The sequence below is a fragment of the Marasmius oreades genome, chromosome 9, assembly GCF_018924745.1.
Source record: "Marasmius oreades isolate 03SP1 chromosome 9, whole genome shotgun sequence".
NCBI lineage: Eukaryota > Fungi > Basidiomycota > Agaricomycetes > Agaricales > Marasmiaceae > Marasmius > Marasmius oreades.
Genome location: NC_057331.1, coordinates 1,973,112 through 1,992,186, shown reverse-complemented (window position 1 = coordinate 1,992,186; position 19,075 = coordinate 1,973,112). Strand labels below are relative to the sequence as shown.

At 47.7% G+C, this 19,075-nt stretch overlaps 6 protein-coding genes across 6 annotated transcripts; 4 read left to right on the top strand and 2 right to left on the bottom strand.

The window, feature by feature from the left end:
• The first annotated feature begins 1,188 nt into the window (after positions 1 to 1,188).
• Positions 1,189 to 1,985, top strand: E1B28_013523 (uncharacterized protein). The gene is made up of 3 exons (XM_043158685.1): positions 1,189 to 1,439; positions 1,500 to 1,649; positions 1,720 to 1,985. Exons 1-2 carry the CDS (start codon positions 1,251 to 1,253, stop codon positions 1,629 to 1,631), a joined length of 321 nt encoding a protein of 106 aa, XP_043004039.1. The 5' UTR covers positions 1,189 to 1,250; the 3' UTR covers positions 1,632 to 1,649; positions 1,720 to 1,985.
• Positions 1,986 to 2,072: 87 nt separating this feature from the next.
• On the bottom strand, positions 2,073 to 4,984 carry E1B28_013522 (uncharacterized protein). Its single transcript, XM_043158684.1, has 11 exons — positions 4,720 to 4,984; positions 4,586 to 4,667; positions 4,456 to 4,537; positions 4,056 to 4,403; positions 3,909 to 3,999; positions 3,668 to 3,854; positions 3,504 to 3,617; positions 3,256 to 3,444; positions 3,021 to 3,187; positions 2,360 to 2,960; positions 2,073 to 2,305 (listed from the first exon to the last, which is right to left on the bottom strand). The coding sequence occupies exons 1-11, from the start codon at positions 4,923 to 4,925 to the stop codon at positions 2,261 to 2,263; spliced, it is 2,112 nt and encodes a 703-aa protein (XP_043004038.1). The 5' UTR covers positions 4,926 to 4,984; the 3' UTR covers positions 2,073 to 2,260.
• Positions 4,985 to 5,360: 376 nt separating this feature from the next.
• On the top strand, positions 5,361 to 6,439 carry E1B28_013521 (uncharacterized protein; the record flags this gene model as incomplete). Its single annotated transcript, XM_043158683.1, has 5 exons — positions 5,361 to 5,404; positions 5,457 to 5,850; positions 5,906 to 6,061; positions 6,116 to 6,265; positions 6,317 to 6,439. 5 exons carry the CDS (start codon positions 5,361 to 5,363, stop codon positions 6,437 to 6,439), a joined length of 867 nt encoding a protein of 288 aa, XP_043004037.1.
• A 1,976-nt stretch (positions 6,440 to 8,415) lies between these two features.
• E1B28_013520 (uncharacterized protein) lies at positions 8,416 to 12,877 on the top strand. The gene is made up of 11 exons (XM_043158682.1): positions 8,416 to 9,597; positions 9,653 to 9,859; positions 9,913 to 9,925; positions 9,979 to 10,318; positions 10,372 to 10,424; positions 10,482 to 10,510; positions 10,598 to 11,243; positions 11,294 to 11,450; positions 11,497 to 11,798; positions 11,855 to 12,024; positions 12,083 to 12,877. The coding sequence occupies exons 2-11, from the start codon at positions 9,786 to 9,788 to the stop codon at positions 12,507 to 12,509; spliced, it is 2,211 nt and encodes a 736-aa protein (XP_043004036.1). The 5' UTR covers positions 8,416 to 9,597; positions 9,653 to 9,785; the 3' UTR covers positions 12,510 to 12,877.
• A 957-nt stretch (positions 12,878 to 13,834) lies between these two features.
• Positions 13,835 to 18,235, bottom strand: E1B28_013519 (uncharacterized protein). Its single transcript, XM_043158681.1, has 6 exons — positions 17,575 to 18,235; positions 17,315 to 17,528; positions 17,132 to 17,260; positions 16,773 to 17,078; positions 15,311 to 16,715; positions 13,835 to 15,250 (listed from the first exon to the last, which is right to left on the bottom strand). Exons 1-6 carry the CDS (start codon positions 18,039 to 18,041, stop codon positions 14,685 to 14,687), a joined length of 3,087 nt encoding a protein of 1,028 aa, XP_043004035.1. The 5' UTR covers positions 18,042 to 18,235; the 3' UTR covers positions 13,835 to 14,684.
• Positions 18,236 to 18,699: 464 nt separating this feature from the next.
• On the top strand, positions 18,700 to 19,063 carry E1B28_013518 (uncharacterized protein; the record flags this gene model as incomplete). Its single annotated transcript, XM_043158680.1, has 2 exons — positions 18,700 to 18,852; positions 18,908 to 19,063. 2 exons carry the CDS (start codon positions 18,700 to 18,702, stop codon positions 19,061 to 19,063), a joined length of 309 nt encoding a protein of 102 aa, XP_043004034.1.
• Between the last annotated feature and the right edge of the window lie 12 nt (positions 19,064 to 19,075).

Here is a 19,075-nt window from a genome sequence, read left to right as displayed (position 1 = left end):
CTCTATGCCAACAATTCACCCCTGAAGCTTGAAGCTTGAAGGTTTTGGCCGCCCGCATCAACTTATACTATTGACGGTCACTGCCAGACCCTCGGACTTCTGAACGTGCCGGGACCTCAACCTAAGGAAGAATAAGCGAACAAAGATCGACCTGAGATTTTCCATGCGTTCCTCAGTAGGACTGCAGCACGGTTTGAACCGTGAAATTGTGGGCAATAAACACCGAAAAGCGACCCGAATCGAGGGTATAAAGTTGAGAAGAGACCTGAGAAAATTCTAGCTGTCGTCGGGTATATTGTCAGCCTTCGGTGTTTTTGGAGAGCTAGCTTCCAAAACTACACTCCGGACAGTACGCATGTGAGAACACTCGGATATTTCACCTTATATTGGACAAATCACCATAGCCAAAGGATGTTGAGTCTTAGTCACCAATAGTTCTCGCGGTTGTGGGAGAGATCTCGGCGAGCGTCTAGAAGATAGCATTTTGGGAGACTCTGGATCTTAGGGCGGCCTAGAGGCTAAGCCAAAAAGAAGTGGAACTGGTCGTCGCGTACGACTCATCGTCCGAGGGAATATTCAAAGGAGAGCCAAAAGTGTCGCCCCTGGATTCAAGACAGATATGGAGAGGTTTGGGATGGAAAGAAGATTTGAGTCGGGTTTTCTGAACGTTGGTCCTAAATTATCTTTCAGTCGCTCGTGTAAGTTAATTTAATTTATCACGGACCTTTTCAGCTTGAGGGCCTAGTAAAATCTTGACCTGAATGGACATTCTCCAATACCTCCTATGCTGTGGTAGAGCGAACCACACCTCCAGATACCCGCTGGAATGGAGACTTGAGATTTTGGTATCTCAGTAGGGTGTGAAGACTAATGATGTCTCTAGAAACATTCAAGATGAAATCAAACTGGAGTACTTACTCAGAAGCGACGAACGATCATTGAGGTCGAACGGGGAGCCTTCGATGTTCAATCTTCAACAATCACAATGGTCACCCCGCGCCCTCAATCCGGACTGGACTTGGACTGGACCGGATTCAGCCAGTCGATAATCTTGTAAATCCGGAAAGTAGCAGATTTGAGAAGTGGATAAGTAAAGAGATCAGTGTGAGTAATTTACCACTGTACATGTGGGGAGCCGCGGTGAAAGCCTCGGGCAGTATGTAATGTAGCGTGGGAATCAGAAGATACCGTGCCCGAAACACCCAACCGATCGCGAGGCTCTTATTCTCAACTTGTTCTCAACAGTCAGAATGGCTACAGCTACCTCGTCAAAACATGCTCAAAGCATGCTCAAAATGGCTAGGAATTGGCCAAAAGATCCTTTTAGACCTCATCTTCAATTATCGGTCTTCCTCGAATCCTTGTCGACACACCCTCAGCTCACTCCTCGAGCAGTTCAGGCGGTCCAAGCTTTAGAGCATAGCACTATACAAAAACGGGTCTGTGTGCTTCTCCCGCGAAACTCTTGCGTCTTGTACTGATTGGGTATGTCAATTCAGTATTCGCTATCTGACAAGATCTTGAAACCGGCTTCCGTGCCCCATCACTACGAACGTCTGGTCGAAGGTTTCGAGAAGAGTGCACAAGGCATAAGAAGACCATTATGGAAAATTTTCTTCGGAATCTGGTAATCATCATTCGTCATTTCAGTGAGTGATTCTACAACTCCAGGAATACTATCTCAACGCTCATTACTTGCATGTCTGGGAATTACATTAGACTGCACTCGACGATGCCCATCAATTCGCTGGCATCTGACATCGATATAACCGCCAAGAATGCGTCTTCCGTGCGTGGATATGGGAAACTTTGCTATAACAGAATTGTTAACGGGCCCCGTTGGAGAATGGTTAATGGAAGAACCGTGAGCCCCATTAAGTCTGCATGATTACTGTAGCAGATCCGTGTAAAAACTTAAAAAGAAGTACTTGGATCAACCAGCTTTAGCTTCCAGCTTCATAAGTACACGACAATGAATAGCGGGGCTTGGGAACTTAGAGAGTTGTTAGATAGTGCGTTCAGGACTCCAAGACTCCAAGTCATCAGATACTTATGGCGTCACGAGAAAGAAAGAACACGCGAAGGAGTCTATTCAAGGTCGGCAAGCTATTTACGAATACAGAACTTAGCCGTTCTTCATCCCACAGGTAAAAGCAAAGTCACGGCTTGATCATGATGACGATGCAGATGAATGACCGCGGATGTCTCGCAGGTGGGAACTAAAACGACTATTGGCAAACATCAAAGAGGTTTAAGAAGTCTAGTCCTCGGTCTCCTCCAATGTTTCGTTATGGCCTTGTCGTGCCTGGTGAGGGAGAATGAGTATTGATTCGTCAATAGACCAATCGGAAAAGCTCACATTCTCCATCATCTTACGCTTCTTTTCCCTTGCCTTGCGTTGGACTTTGACATACTTTGCCAACGGGGACTCGCCGACCTTGTCTCTCAATCCCTGTTCATACTCCTGGACATCAGCAATCTTCCCTGGTGCCAATTGAACACCTTTTCTCTTCTGCTCCGCCCATCTCGAACTCTCTTCCACCCGCTCAAGTAAGGTTTTGATATGTCCGACACCCCCGCCGGAGGACCCACGGGATTTAGCGTTCTTCATGGCTTTTTTCAAGACCACAATTATAGGGACCGTAATCTCCGGAAAGCCGATGCTTCCTTGAACCGTATCCACCGCGAGCCATTCAGAGAGGAGATATGAAGCTTCCTCGATCAACCCTTCAGAGTATACGCGCGTCTTCAAATACTGTTGTGGAGTCCGGATTTGGACCTCAAAGTCCAGCGGTCGGAGGGTGGAGGATTTAGGTTTCGAAGTTGACGTGAGAGTGGAAGTCAGCACCGGAAGAAGATAGGGTGCGATCGGGATGTAGGTTTGTGTATGACGGGTTAGATGAAGCAACGACCGGATGACATGAAGGTGAAAAGGATACGATCGGCTGTTTGTGATCAATCTAAACCAGAACAGTGCACGCCGTTAGTTCATCGATAGCAAAAATCTTGGATCAACGTACTTGATTGATCCAAGGCTGACTTGAACCAGGGGATAAATCAGTGGTTTCAGTTCGCTCGGTGTACCGCATTTCGCCTCAGTTTTCGCATCACATGCTCGTGCAAGCACGATGGACCAGAAATCGAGGGAATGGATGTATTGCCAGTTGTACACCTGACGGTAAGCTTCCTAGGACAAGTCGTGAAGACGGGTTTGGCTGATCTGTACGTCTTGAAAAGAAAGATGAGAAGCCGTACCTTGGTCTTTACTTTCATACTGTTCCTGAGATGTATAGCTAGCTGGCGGATGTATCCAAAGGCATGTTGATATGCCGCAACTGGGTCCAAACAGAAGATTTCGGACGCCGAATTTTTCATGAGATTGATGGATGATAAGGTGTGTGTACTAGTAGATTTAGATGACCGCACCAAGGTCATATATGTACCCTCAAGAGTGCGTCCAGTAAGGAAGGACGTCGTATACCAGAGAATGACCACAGGCTCACTTTCAGTACGTTGTCAAAAATTGACTGGTCTGTTGCCGATGCAAGTTTTCGAATAGCAAGGAAGGCCGCTATTCGGGTGCTATCTTCTGCTGTCGACCAAATCTCGAGACATTTCTGTAATAGATCTTCAGCAAACTGGTAAGGGAGTACGTTTGGAAGTTTACCTTCAGATATAGCTTGACAGTCTTCCGACTACTAATAACATACGGTAGTATCTTTGCGCTCTCGGAGAGAGCTAACTGCGTCATGTCATTATCGGTGAGTTGTTCTAATAAATGTATGATGTTGTGGAAGTAGGACAAAATCAACTTTTGGAGGGCTTGAAACTTGGGAGTCTGGGTCGGTGGTTTGCTGTAGGATGCTCAAGGCTCAGAGAGAGTTATCGTCTCATTGTGTGTGACGTACAACTTGCCATGAGAGAGGACTTTAAATGGAACATGATGTTCGAGAACAATCGGGGTGTACTTGAAAGTGGTCCTAAGTAGCTTGTTGTAAACTGGCGCAAGTAAGGAAGTGAATCTCAAACCAAAAAAGCAGAATAGATGAACGTACTAGAGGAGCTCTCTATACTCCATGCCAAAACCTGATCCTCCTCATTCATGTGTGCGGCAGATCTGAATGCAATCAACAGTTTCCGCAAAGCTCTCAACGACCTCTGTTCCAATAGAGCCTTCTGCCATTGCCGCAAGGTGTCACTCGTGAGGGGCGGCAATCGCTCACCCGCCATTTTGGTGTCTTCGTCCACTTCTTCTGCTTCTTCATCCCCGTCGTCCGCTACCTGCATAGAATTCGGATCGAAATCCAACAGCTCTCGGTCATTCTCTTGCAGATACTTGTAAAATTCCGGGTCTTTCTCTGCTAGTGTTGAAAGTTCCATTAGATGGTTCTGTCCTTCGTCGTCTTCGAGAGAGAATGAGTCAAGAAGAGGAGGAATCAAAACTGGCTGGCGTACCCTCTAGATTATCTACAGACCCAAAAGACGCGTTGTCGTCGAAATCATCTTCGTTGTCTTCATCTTCATTAAGACTTTCAGCCTGTCCAAATATTCAGCGTTTGGAGTCATCAAAACAATGCATACGAACTTCGTCTTCGCCTTCCATGTCTTCATCGCTTTCTTCCATGAATGCGCCACTCAAAAGTCCATCCACAGTCATCCCCTTCTTACTTGATGCTGAAAGTCAGAACTTGCCAGGCAATCGGGGAAGAGAAAGCATACCTTTTTACACTCACCTTTCCTTTCACCTCTTCATCCTCATCTTCCTCTATTTCTTCTGATTTAGCTGCAGCAGGCCGACCTTTGTTCCCCCTCCGGCTTTGCATTTTTTTCTTGATTTGTTGATGTTTTTTTCGCGCTTCGATGGTCTTTTTGAGTTGACCACTCGAGGCAAACTTCTTCATTGATTTTTTGGCCGTTTTCCCCATTATGAAGCGTTAATGGCAATGCAGGGACAAGAGAGTGGAAGAAGTACAGCGTCGATGAGCGCCTCTATTTTTTTCCAGGCTCGCGGCCCGGCTGTTCCATTCCTACCTTCCTTCGTCCTCCTTCGCCTCTTCGCTCAACCTCAGATACACTCGACTCAGATTCTCGTTCTCCTATCCGATCGCACCGATATCTATTAAAAATTTGGCAGTCGACAGGATGAAGAGCCTCTATGTAGACACAGTACAATGCAAGATAAAATAACGAATGTGTGCATACGAGGACGGAAACTAGAATGGTGAAAGTTTGAAACTCGTACGTTGCAACGTGATCAGGTCCGTCGTCCCCACAACCCCGAGCTCAGTCGTCATGGGAACAAGGATCACCATGGTCCAAGTCATAAGTACCAGCGAGCTTCTCCGATATCCTTTTTCAACATGCATCCGGGTCACATCGAAGGAAACGGAAACTTCACCGCGGCGTGGGTAGGCTTGGGTTCTCTTTTCTCGCTGGAGTACTGACGTTTTACGCAGGCGGAATGGATGGACACGGAATTTCACTCTTACTCCTGATGAAGTATCCAAAACCGACTACACTACTCTTGAATCAGTCCTGGAACTACAAACAATCAAAGCAGCCCGCTCGGGCCTTTGCATCTTTGTGGAACACCCTGCTGGGTCTGGCTCCTTTATGAAGTTAAAACCATGGAAGTTGCAAGATGGAACTCTCCAAGCCGATCTTCTCCAGAAATTTTTTGAGGAAAGAATGCTGGCAGGGACTATAACCAATCTCGATGTAAGGGATGCCACCGACACCGACAAGCAATCTATTAAAACAAAGGACTGGTTGCGAGCCCACGTTTCCGTTATGACTACTTCATACTCCAGTAGAAGTATTAGTGAAGCAGAGGTCACAGAGGATGGGCAGGTGTGTCTGCATCGCATCCTGAAGCTGTGTCATATAACCGTTTGCAACCCAACAGGAACCGCAAGAAACGAAAGTACCCGCCCCGCAAACACATGCTGGGTTTCTCACTGGTTTCTTCCGATCAGCTCCTGTTCTGTCACCAGAGAATTCACCGTCAGAGCGAACAGAACCTGCAGAAAGCGAATTAAAGGAGGAAGAAATCCTTCGGGAGGTAAGCCCTTCCCGTCTCTGTTTTGTGTAACCTACTTCATAATTCGTCTTATAGCGCGGCTGGCAACCGATTCTTCGTCGTCTGACAACTAAGAAGCGTAGAGTCATGAAAGCTGGTCAGGAACCGGATATTCAAGCTGAAGGCGATGGGGAAGAAGTTCAGGCACTTGATGGTGAAGAACCGAACACTTTGCCTGAGAGGCGTGTGAGTACTGCTTCACGAACCTTTGGAAGATGTGAAGTAACCTTGACCTAGAATAAATCCTGGCGAAAGCAACCTATCTCAAAATCTAAACATAAAGGGAAGGAAAATGGCGCGGACACCACTTCAGATAAAACTCCTCCGCCTCTCCCTATCAAGGGCACATCGGATTCATAAACTCGTGCTGGAGGGTTACTTTTTCTTCGACTCATATGGGTTGCTCCTAACATATTTCAATTCTAATGTTGTTTGTTCTTAGATAGTTACTTTATGACTCTTTGGATGTTTGTAGTGCTAGTTTGCCGTTTCCATGCTATTCCATACTAATTTACACAGATGCTCTATAACTTTGACTTTCAAGTAACGTGACAACGCACCATGTCACTCGCTCTCACTCGCTCAATACATCGACCAGTATCATGCAGGAAAACTGTCTCTAACGCGTTTCTTCTTTGAAAATTTCAATGAAATGTTAAAGGTCATACCGAACTCTTTCCCTCAACCGGAGAGAATCCGCGCGATACCACAGAAAAGTCACTTCTCGGCAGCAGCCCGCCAGCTACAACGAAGTGAAGGATAGTACAGGTGAGTCAACTTTAAACACCCTGAGAGTGAAGTTATCATTCATTGACTCATGTATGTGGTCAGAAACTGTTGGCCGGTGACCTGGAATCGTTCTGCAGCTGACCGTTCCTATCTGCCCCCCCCGCCCCCCTCCACAAGTCCCGCTGTTTCCCGCTGCCAGAAGTGACCTGGAAAGAATCAGGATCAATGGGTCTGGGAGGAGGACCCTTCGATTCTCACTGCCCACTAAAAGGTCTTCCATTCTGCAAGATCGACTCTTACGTTTATCAAATCGACCCACTGGATCGTTGACCACTGAGTCCTATCAACCACACAGCACCGAACAGATGCTCCTGTCCGTCATTTCTTTCATACCGAAAATATTGTCATCCAAGAAAAAAGAAATGTCGTCATTAACAAAACAACGATGACCTGGCCTCACTAACTGTATTTCACCTCCTCCCCACATACGCCGAACACAAAAACACTGCTTGCCACGAGGCTTCACAAGGTCAAGGCCGGCAGTATGGGCGTGGAGTAATAGATCACTCTCTGTCCGTACGAAACGCTCAGCTGAGATCCCGTTTTTTTTAGTCCCTCTGTTTCGCCTCCACACGACAACCTTATAAATTTTCAGTTGCGGGTGCTACAAAACAGTCTTCTTTACATTCAGATTCGCTATTCGGAGATACTCATTGCACATCATGGACCGCGTGGCAAGTGTTTCGATTACCGCGCCAAAGCCCTTCTGGCATGGTTGACGGCCTTTTGGCAATGAACCGGGTATGCTGTAGTTACGGCGTTCCGAGTCTATTAGGATTGTTAAGCTCTTTTACGAGGGGCCTGGGGTCCTCTTCAAGCGAATAGAGCTCAGTACCTACCAATGGCCTTCCAAGCGGTATCTGCGGTACATTCGACAGTGACACTAGGAATCAAACCTGGGGTTAAGTGGTTGTGGACGTTCACATTTTGCCAGATCGAGGGTAGCATTTGCATTAGGATCTCATGTGAGTCTCTTGCCTAAGTTCAGATACTTTTACCATGGTTCGAAACGCCGTTCATTTGAAGTGATGGGCAGATTCAAAAGAGGGACGCCGGGTCCCTTAACATTCCTGCCCAGGGGATGGAAGGAGCATCGGAGGTGTTTTTCCATTGAAGGTCCAAGCTACACTGATGATCAATACCACTTGGGTCAATAGTTTAAGCTTGTGTTATTATCCAAGCTGGTGGCAACAGAGCCTGGTTGCAATTTGAGCGGCTCCGACTCGGAGAGGTCTGATGCATGTCGGCTCTGACACTCTCATTTAGAGCCAACCTCGTAGATGCTACTCTGGAATCCAGTTCTGGATCGTTTCGTTTTTCATCTACTATGTCAGATATTCACAACTTCACACTCGGTACCGGAAATTTAGGGTCAGGAGCTACGTTTCACACCTTGGCAGAACACTTGAAGCTGGGAACTCATGTGCCCTTATTGTGCAAGTCGATCCAGAGTCCATCATTGTCCGTGACATGCGGTCTAATTATAAGGTGAAGCATCAGCTTTTTTGTTCCCGACGAAGGTGCCTAAGTTATGGTTGACTATTGGGGAGCGCGTCACGACCAATACGGTTGTCGCGCATAATAGATAATCAATGTGCATCAAATCCAAATCTCCGTTACATTGCTTGTACATTTGCAATTTCGTCTCAACAAAATGCTTTTGGGGATACGGAAATTCAGGGGGAAAGTGGTTTGATTCGGGTTTGCAGCGTAGAAGACCTTCGCGTGATGCGTGACTGAATGGAAGGATCAAAGATATGGGGCTGTGAGAACAACCTTTGCGTGAAAAAGAGACCCACGAAATCGTCGTATCGACGACGTGAGGATTCGCGCGAGAGGAGCGAAGGACTTGGTGGCGGGGGTCGGTGTAAGAACATGTCCGAAATGAACAGTTAACGAGCATATGGACAAGAAAATGTAGGCTCCAGATTACGAATCGAAAACAAAAAGAGGAGGCTTTACAAGTAGTTAGGGTCGTGTAAGGTGGGAAAAATTGCAGTGCTAGCAGTGGAAACCACGGTCAGAAAAGTGGAGAGCTCAGAACGTGTTGCGGAGCATGACCTACGAATACTCCACTGTTTATCAACCCGAGAAAGAAGGAGGGGGTGTTGATATGTTGATGGTAATCGTAGCAGGGATGGTTGATTGATAGATAAGTGAGTCACAAAGACTCACGACCAAGACAAGGTTAATTTGAACGCTGGAGCCTGTCGCTGCAAAAGTTCTGGGCCACCAGCCAGGAAAACAAGTGACCGTTACTGGTAGAGAAGAAGTATACTGGAGATGACAGGCTCTAGGCTATGGAAACGGGACCTAGCCGCAATATGTCAGCACTCTCAGAGTGGGTCGATGAGTTTACCAGTGAGAAGTTCTCCTCCATTCCCTTCCTCACGTAAACACTTCTTCTCGACATCCGACCGAGTCAAAGAGCCTGTTCCTGTAAGAGAACAGGAAATGAAAGGACCGGATGGGATTGATATAAATGGTGACCATGACTTGAGTGAAAGATTGGAGCTGAGCCGGAACGACTGCGGACGGTGAGTCGAGGTCCCCTACATCGCTGTTTACTACCACCGACAGAAGATTCCTGACCGAAGAGGAGCAGATTCAGGGCAGAGTGACGGACCCTGCATTGCATGAAAAGAACAACAACTGTACAGGATGTGACTGTTGATTGTAGGAACTTGAGCTCCGGTTCCAAGCACGTGATAGGCAGCCAAAGAGATTACGTGATTATGAGTGCGATCCAAGGAAAAGGACGCTTCTAACTTGTTCCTTGTATAGCATTCAACAAATTCCTCTCCGACTAAGATGCATGCAGATCCGCTTTCTAATCCTATCGGCAAAATCTAGCGGCTATATATAAACCCAAACGACGCAATGGACTTCAATTTTAATTCTTCTCCCACTTCAGGGAATGCACAAGAATTCCCCGCCTCGTTACAGCTCGTCTAAGCCTTTAAAGCGAGGGAAAGCTTGTTTAACTTGCAGGTGCGTGTCCAGTTTCATATGTTTTTTGTTCTTAGTTGCTGATTATTCTTCAGGTTTCTAAAGATTGTACGCTCGTCTGAAACTTTCACAAAGGAAAAAAAGAATAATTGGGTTCACAGAAATGCGACGGTGCGCGACCAATATGTGGTCCGTGTCAGCGCCATCCCAAAGACGATCCTTGCGAATTTGCCGATGGTCCCGGAAGGTCGAGGACGAGGGTACTTGAGGACACAGTTTCTCGGCTGGAAGCTCGTTTGCGAGAATACGAAAATCCAGACGAGACACCCCCGGTGGCACTTCACAATCCATATTCGTCGGCCACATTGTCAGAAGATCGAAATCTCCACCTTGCAGTACCCTCGATACCGTTCCTGAAAGGGGAGCCGCTTTCAAGTCAGGCCAGCCCTTCCTCCCCTTTCGCCTCCCTGTCACCCATATCTGCACCAAGTCCCCCATCTGGTACGTCGAATACTTTTCCGCTGACTCACTTAATAACACAAGCGCCAAATTAGGAAGCTCCACAGTGCGTACTGGTTCCTCAAGGTCACCAGGAGTAGAATTAGAGGTTAGCTCACTTTGATTCGTTATCTGGGAATTCACTCATCGTTGCTTTTGCCTTCAGGAACCCTCGTTGCCTATGATCCGACATTTGTAAGTCCTTCATCACAGTATCTGACAGCTTTTTTGGCTGGTTCCAAAGAAACGAGGTTAATTGACATCACACCCACTTCGGTTCAGGCTCGACACGTTCTTTGTTCACAGTTCCACTTTCGGATTTTTCCTGAACACATCACGAATCTATTCCTCAACCCTCGTCCAAAAACCTTTGGGTGACCCTAGCAGGCCCACCCCCGGCCTTCTACGCACTGTCTACCTTTTAGGCGTCCACCTGTCCACCGCTCTTCAGCCTGGTGAAGCACATTCAGGTCAAGAGCACCCCATGTTACTCCTCGCTTTGCGAGAGACCGCCACGGATCTTACCACCACACATCCCCAACGGTTTATCCACACAATCCAGGCAGAGACCCTTCTTTCCTATTACTTCTTCCGAACGGGTAACATCATTGAGGCTAAACGGCATGCATCTAGTGCAGCCTCGGTCGTACTCGCTTGTGGGTTCCATAGAGTCCACTCGTCCAGTAGTTCGACTTGGGGATCTAGCTCCAGCCCGGTCGCGGTCGGACCGACTGGTTCTACGCCACTCCCTGAGTCAAAAGATGCTGTGGAGGAAGGCGAGAGGATCAACGCATTTTGGACGGTCTTCACGCTCTATCGAAATTTGGCCGCTGCTGTCAATTCAGCATCGGATGTGTGTGGAGTGTTTGATGCACCCGGCATGCAGGTAGATACGCCGTTTCCATTAGATATGGAAAGTTATAAAGAGGTACGTATGACCCTGTTTAGAAAGAAGTTGGAGGCTAATTACTTGCTCAGGGTGTTCTACCGCCAGCAGGTACTTCTACAGTATGGAACTACCTAAACCATGTGCCATCCCTCAATGAAGAGTACGAAAGATCGCTGAACACGTTTGTCGTCAAGACTTCGCTTTTATTCCATCAAGCCGTCTTCCTTGCTGCGCAATATAATCCTGGTATGTTTGCAACACTGTTCGGGAACCGAAGCTGACTCGAGGATAGATATATCACAGAAAGACTCTCAGACCTTTATTGCCGCTTTCCAGTCTCTTAATCATTTATTGGAGACTACTAAAGCCCAGTTAGGCCCTCTCCCTACTGATACCATGAACCCCTCGACGAGGTCGCTGTACCTATCGCACTCGTTGTTGTATGGAGCAACAATCAAGCTTCACGGTATATTCTCATACTCCGACACAGCCTCCAGACAGGCGTGTGTGGATGCAGCGAAGACCATGCTTAAGTCAAAAAGTAATGGTGGTATAGACACGCAACAGTTGGGTATTGTCAATCCTATCATGGGGGTACGTCGCGTCCTTCTTGTGATAAGCTTTCGAACTCATCATCACGTACATAATAGACTTTATGGACCCTTGCATGCCAAGTCCTCATCGAAGAAGTCGTTCGCATACGTCAAGGATGGCCTGGGGAAGCTGAATTCCTTTTGACACATTTACACGAGGGATTTTCGGCCCTAAGCTTCTTCTCCGCCTCGAGCGACTTGATGAGTGAGTACTCTTCAAAGATTAGGTATGTTGCCGGTTTACTTACCCACGGGACAAAGAGTGGCAGCTCACTCGGATACAAGGAAACTATTATACGATTATCGGTCGGCGATGAGTGGCTATCAGTTTAAAGAAAGCATTTCTCCATCTCAAACCCCAAGTTCTATGGTAGGACCGACTGGGAACTATAATTCTAATTGGAGCCCAGAAAGCGAACCCTCGTCTTTGGAGGGCGATGACTCGGAACACGGTAGCAGTGGCGGAAATTTTCAACTTCATAGCCAGACTTCGTCTCCCGTTCCCCACGAGCCGTTTTCTGGAATGGCTGGGTACCCCGACCACCAATATTATACCACTCCACGATACCAGTATACTCGAGACCATTATAACCAGCAAGGACAGTCGCCGTACGAGCGCAACCCGCCGTACACCGGTCACAGTGTACATACCACCCCATCTCCGCCTGGACCACCATTCACGTCATACACATCTGCCTCCACAGCTTTCTAGGTTCCTAGCATACCCCACTCAGTTGTTGGACTTCTTTACGTTTGGACATTCATGCTTTCGTTAATGCATTTGGAACACTTGTACCTATAGTAATAACAATCATCTGTACTTTTTTCTTTTGAGCTTCCGTTCATTTCTGGCTCTCATCGTCGTATTTTTCTCACCCATTCATTTCATTACCCTCTTACTTTACCTCCCGCTCCTCAAAATTAGTTTATATGGACCTTCTCGGAAGCCGAAGGTTGTACTTATTTACGCTCTCTCTTTACATAGAATAATCTGTAGCATAAGTTTCCCCTGGTACTATATATTGAGACAGACGTTAATCTAATGCGACACAAATGCGAGTTCAGCAAGACGCTGCCCGAACTGAACAGAGTGCCTAAGCTCCAGACGAGTCGGAAATTTTGGCACCGAGCACTGCCACCGGTTATTAGGATTAGCCGTAATATGCGCCATCTCCGCACTGCCGATGGACCATTCTTCTCCCGTCCACTGCCAGAAAATGATCTTGGCCGGGTTCTGAGAATAGTACGATGCGGGCTTCGGACATTGTCCGTTGAAATCTGAGTTCGTGGAATATGGTACGAGTTTATTGCGGTTTCCAATGCAGAATTACTCATTTCATTCATTCCACGCGGAAAATTCATATGAGTTGCCCGGAATGACTGACGGTAGTAACCCGCGCATTAGCGCTTGTAAAAGCTTGGTAAAAACTGAAGGAGCGGCTGTCAGATCTTCAAGATGGGTGCGAAAGCGAAAGTGAGTCTGTTATTCCCGGGACCTGTCTGTCCGGGTTTCCTCTGAGTCATCCTCAACTAGAAAGGAATGGCAAGCCAAGTGTCTTTGGAATACCGTTAATAAGCGCCTGAATCAGCTTGGAAGGGCTTTACTGCGAGACCCTTGGCGCCGTTCCGTTCAAAATTTTTTTGCATAGCAAACAATGTACATCAGCGCTTCAACAAATCAAGCTTGCCACCTTTGTCATAGTACATGTGATTCACGATTCATAGAACTCGACATCTCGAAGACACGACATTGCGCTCCAATGAAGCCGAGTTCCGCTTGTGACACTACCGCGGACTCATCATCCGGTTCTTTGTCTCTGGAGGGGTCAAGTTAAAGCAGGATTCCGCTGGTGACCGGTGAGTATTAATATTGAGTACTTGAGTCATCGACCACCTTTGACTTCTTACAGACTCATTTCTTTCCCGCAATTGAACAGGTGCCTGGTGTGAATATTGAATATTGAACGCCCGGATGCAGACGCCGATGAATTTCCACTGTTCATCTTCCAATGACGCTATCTCAACTTACTTACTAGTCTTACTACCCTGTATACCTCAGCGGGACTACACATGGCATGCTTGAAGTCAAATGAGTACGGTGGAATCGGGTGAGTCAGTCCATGCGGCGCAGTGGTCGTACTAGCTTGGTAGGGCGGGATCGATCATCGAAAATTAACAGATGCATTAAAACAACCCACTCGCATTCGGCGGCCCCCTGATACCTGTAGATGAATCTGGTAAGTGGGATATAGTGACCAGCTTTAGCATCCAGCGTTTAATCTACTTCAAGCACTACCGCCCTGCCATGACTTGACCGTGTCCGCCATGAACTTCCCGAACCCGATGTCCAGTTACCGTGGGAACTTATGTTTCCAATTTCAAGATAGGGGCCACGGCTGGCATCGCAGTCCCAATTCGAGGTTGTTCATCCAAACTCCGAACAATTTCAAGTAGCTGGTAGTATGTAAGTGACAAGTAGACGGCGAACGGAACTCGAGGACACGAGGTGGGTTGGGTACCGCGTGAACATTGCACACCCGAGGGCATTACAAGTTCCGAGAGTGGCACAGAACATGACCCGCCCGTGGATACTTTCTCTGACCAAATGCACAAACATTAGTGTGCGTAGTCACAAGAATACGCTGGCATGGACACCGAATGGACCAGTGTCCGGAAAAGGGTAAGAAAATAACAAGCCTCGTAGTGACCGACGCGTGTCTCATGCCAGGGTCCTTCAACACTTCTCCCGCCGTGGGGTGAACATCCAAACTGGTATGCTTGAGCGTAACGATTGGACATGAAAAAACATAGAATTTTCCTCATCCAAGAAGACAAAAATGGTCAGAGAGTAGAAAGAAAAGCACGTGTCGATAAGCCCCGGGGAGGATCATTGATCGCGACCGACCGCAGGGAGATTTATCCTCCTCCCAGACTCTAAATCTTTCCTGATTTTCTCAATCCACTCATCCCTACGTGTCGAATCCATGCGGGGGTCAGTACTCGGGTCGTCGTCTTTATCAGGTAACGCCTCGAATCTCCTCCGCCTATCTTGCTCATACTGTAACTTGGATTCGATTTTGAACGACTCCCGCTTCCATCGTTCAACCATCTTGATATGTTGTTCTTCATATGAGGGATCCACCAGATTAGAACAAGATGCTTGCATAGTTGCACACATGTTCATCCTCCTTTGAGTCTTTCGCAATCGGCTAGTAGGAGACAGAGGGGCCTTTCGAGAGCGGGTGGTGAGACGACGAGATGAGGGGGAAGGTGAGAGATGCGGGCACGTTGCGTTTGGTTTGAGCGGTGACATCGGATTGTCTGTAAAGAAAGACACGGGAAGGATCTCTGTTGCATTCAGTTTCAATAGTGACGACGGAGGTGTGGGTGTAGAAAACGTTGAGACAGTATTCTTCGTAGTCTTTCTTTTTGGCGGCGAGAAAGGGAGGGAACCTGTATGGTGATGATCATGGTCGGGGGGTGGTGTCGTTGAATACTGTTCTCTCTGTTTACCTTTACCTTTCCCTTTCACAGCGTGGGGAGACAGAACTATAGCACCCTGGTCTTCGTTTCCATTCCAACGTTTACTCCATTTCCCCTCGTCTTGAGATGCATGATCAATCAAGTTTTGGGATTCTCGGAATAACGCGGATTGGCGTTTGATTGATTTGAGTCTTGGATCGTCCTCCACCTCGGGCTGGTGACAATTTTGCCACGGAAACGAAGCTGCCCCAGAATGTTTCTGTGAATACGGGGAGGGTGACATTCTCTTTCCCGGTCTTCCTATAACGTCCGCCTTCGATCTAGTCCGCTTAACTCCCCTCTTGAATGTCGCGACTTCACCTTCGACTTGCTCTTGGACATCTAGATCGTTCATGGCGGCCACCGTGTGCATCGGGGGTCCAATATTAGCAAGTTGTCTTCGGCTCTCATCACTTCCTTTGTTCTGTCGTGAATACCTGAGTAAAGCGGTCCCGGCGAATGGAGAGGATTCGGGGCCGGGGGTAAGTGGTTCTAAACCACCTCGTTTTGGTCGTAGGGGGGAAATCGCCCGTGGTAGTGGTGCAGGACATAAATGTTGCTCAGGCTCAGTTAACTTAGCCTCGGGATCCATTTGGGAATTGATGTCTGCTTTAGACTGCGCCTCTAAGTCGTTTTCTAACACGTAAGAGATGGAGGACGACCTCTGTGACATACAACCGTTACCAAAGATTTGGTGATGCACTTTGACATGAACATCGTCGTCCCCATCCGAACTGTCGTTTCCCTCGTCGTGATCAAAGTCGCTGCTTGTAGAAGTGGCATGTTGTCTGAGACTTCTCTGAGGCGAGTCGGTAGAATGAGGCGAGTCGCTTGTAACATGGCGATCCTCCACTCCTAGTGCCAGGCCAGCTTTCGCCGCATCTTTCCTCTCCCGTTGGCGCGACGACAACGGAGGGAGTCGTGCAAGAATTTCATCGTCGTCCTTCCCCAGCCACTTCATCACGAGCGCCGCCTTTCGAGCCATCCTGCCTTTCAGCTTTCGCCCCTGTCTAGCATGGTCATAGCCGACACCGACCACCCATTGCTTCGCAAGATCTCGAGTCTCCTGGGAGCCAGGGGCGGTGCTGGACCTGACAGTAGAGTCTGCGAAATTTTTCAGCGCTGTGTCATCCTCCTCCACATCATTTTTTTGTTGAAAGATGGATACAAGTGTTGCTTCCGCGATTTCTGGGTCAATTGGAGGAGGTAAGGGAATTAATGAGTGTTGTGATTTGCCTGGTGAAGCTAAACAATCCGCGAAAGCACGTTCTATAGCTAACCAATCAAGCGCTTTCAATTTCGGATCGAGAGTATTGGGTATGATTCGTTTCGGTCGAAATAGCGAAACGAAAGAACGGAGCTCTGGGAGTGGAGAATGTCGAGAGAGAGGAACAAGCTGAAGGAAATCACTGGAATCAGCTGTCTTGTATAGCTAAACGGGAATGACCCCTACCAAACATGTACATTCTTCGTCTCGAAGATGAGCTCCAACAGAGTTCAACCTAGCTCTGGTGTCCGATTGGTATTTGGCCCATAATTCGGGGGTCATTGAACTAACTGGGTTCACATATACCACCCGTCTGTTGTCCTTGGTTCTAGTGGACGCCTCTCCCTGCTGTACACTAACAACATGGCACCGGTCAAAACGTTCACATGCATGAAAACGAGTGGATTCTGGGTCGGATGTGCCGATAGAGGCGAGTAAAGGATCGTTTCGAAGATGACCGTAAATGTTGTGTTTGTAACGATCTAGATGGACCTAGACAAGAGTAAAGCTCGGGGTGTCGTCAGGGAAGACGCTGGAAAGCGTACCTTTGACCCAAACGCACGAGCAATAGCCTTTAAAATATCCTCGTATCCCGGGGTCCACGCATTGATAAAGAATAATGTTGAAGGTGGATAGAGCCTCATTAAATTTATGAGCCCAGAGATTGCGCTTTCCTGAAGGCATACGTTAGCATGAAGTAATTATGAGGAAACAGCCGGCGAGTTTGCCTTTGAGGGAACCTGATGTGTTTGCATTACGCAGGCAGTATCAAGGTAGATGGCTTCTAATGTCTTGATTAACTCGTTTTCTTGCAGAGGGGTGTCCTCGGATGCTAGATAAGGTTGAAGAAAGGGGTTCCGTTTGATGGTTTCTAAAAACCAGGGTTCGGCACGAAAGTCGCCCGTGTGGAGGATAGACCCTTGTGGGCCCTCAATGAGATACCTGGGAAAGACCTCAGAAAGAGTAAAAATACGAGACAACGACGCACATGACGGATCCCGGACAGTGATTAGCGTCGATTGCAGTGATGACCACCTCTTCACCCTCTGCATACTGGACTTCGAAAGGTAAATTCATTGGGCACGTTTTGAGCAAATTTCGGACTTGAGGCTCATTGATACAGTGTCCTGTCGAGTCATAGATCGGATTCACTTGGAGATGCCTGTACTTCCTCGTTGGTTCAGCTCGATAACCCTTGTCACGCAAAGACCGCTCTTGAAATTCTTCGATTCGAAGCAGCATTTGTTTCGCGTCCTGAGAACAATATACTTTCTGAGCGAAGCCCTTTGCCTGAAGACCGAGGAGGTGATCGGAATGCGTGTGTGTAAGGAAGTAGAGCTTAGCATTAGTTGGGGTTGGGTCGTTTGGATCCCTCGTGGTTGGAAGTTCAGTGAACTCGTCGATACGGATCGGATAAGGGAGAACGAAGGAGTGGAACGGAGCGCCAGGAGGCATGACCTGGGTGTGAATGAGAGTAGAATAGTTGCTACTAGAGAACTTGAATTAACACCGTTGAAAGTCAACCAACGTTACAAGAGAATAAGTGCCTCTGTAGATAAATATCGGTCACTATACCGGAACCGATGCAAGAAAAATGCTGAACAGCAGCACAAGAATCTAGAGGAAGAGACAGTTCCGGTTGTGTACCGGTCCCGAGAGGTCCCGCCAGCAATTTCGTAGTCCGACCTGGTCCGACCAGTTGCCGGCGACGGCTTCAGATACGGTCACGATGTGCAAGCGCTTATTGCCTTCACCATATTTTATCTTGAACCTCAACACGCTCATTTTTTTATTTATTACTCTCGATCTCCTCACCGCCTCTTGGCAGCGTCTGAACGCCCTAGGGAATTTTGATCCGGGCTCGTTGATTTTCAGGGAAGCAGCACGTGGTCGTTTACTGAGCGCTTGTTCTCATCTTCGCCTGCGCGCACCAATGTCAATATTTAGTTGCGCGGGAAGGACTCGCCCACTCTATGCCGCGAAGCGCTGTGGCTTCGGCCGTTATGTAACAAAGCCTTCTGTTCAACTTGATGGCATTGGCAAAACCTTCCAAAAATCCATCCTCGATACCCTAGATGAACTCTGGTCCTAAGACTCCTCTTTTCTTATTTGGATGCGGTGCCTCCAAGAAGAAGTCCCCAAACTCGCGAGAGTAGCATGGGTCACTCAAGAAATACCGAAAGGAACGTTTGGGGAACCAGATTCTGGGATAGTATCTGTTGCCGCAGGTGGCATGCATACATTGTTTGTGGACGAAATGGGTCGGGTAAGTGACCGATCGCAGATGTATCTGTTTTTGGTCCTGAAACTAAGTGTTGAAGGTTTGGCCGTGCGGAAGCAACGATGACGCAGCTTTGGGGTACAAAACTCCATCTGGCTTTGACCAAGATGTAGTTGATACACCACAACTTGTTGAATCGTTGAGGCGAACATCAATGCGAGCCCGTCACCCTACACCCACCTTCGTTGCGCAATAATAGTCTTGAACG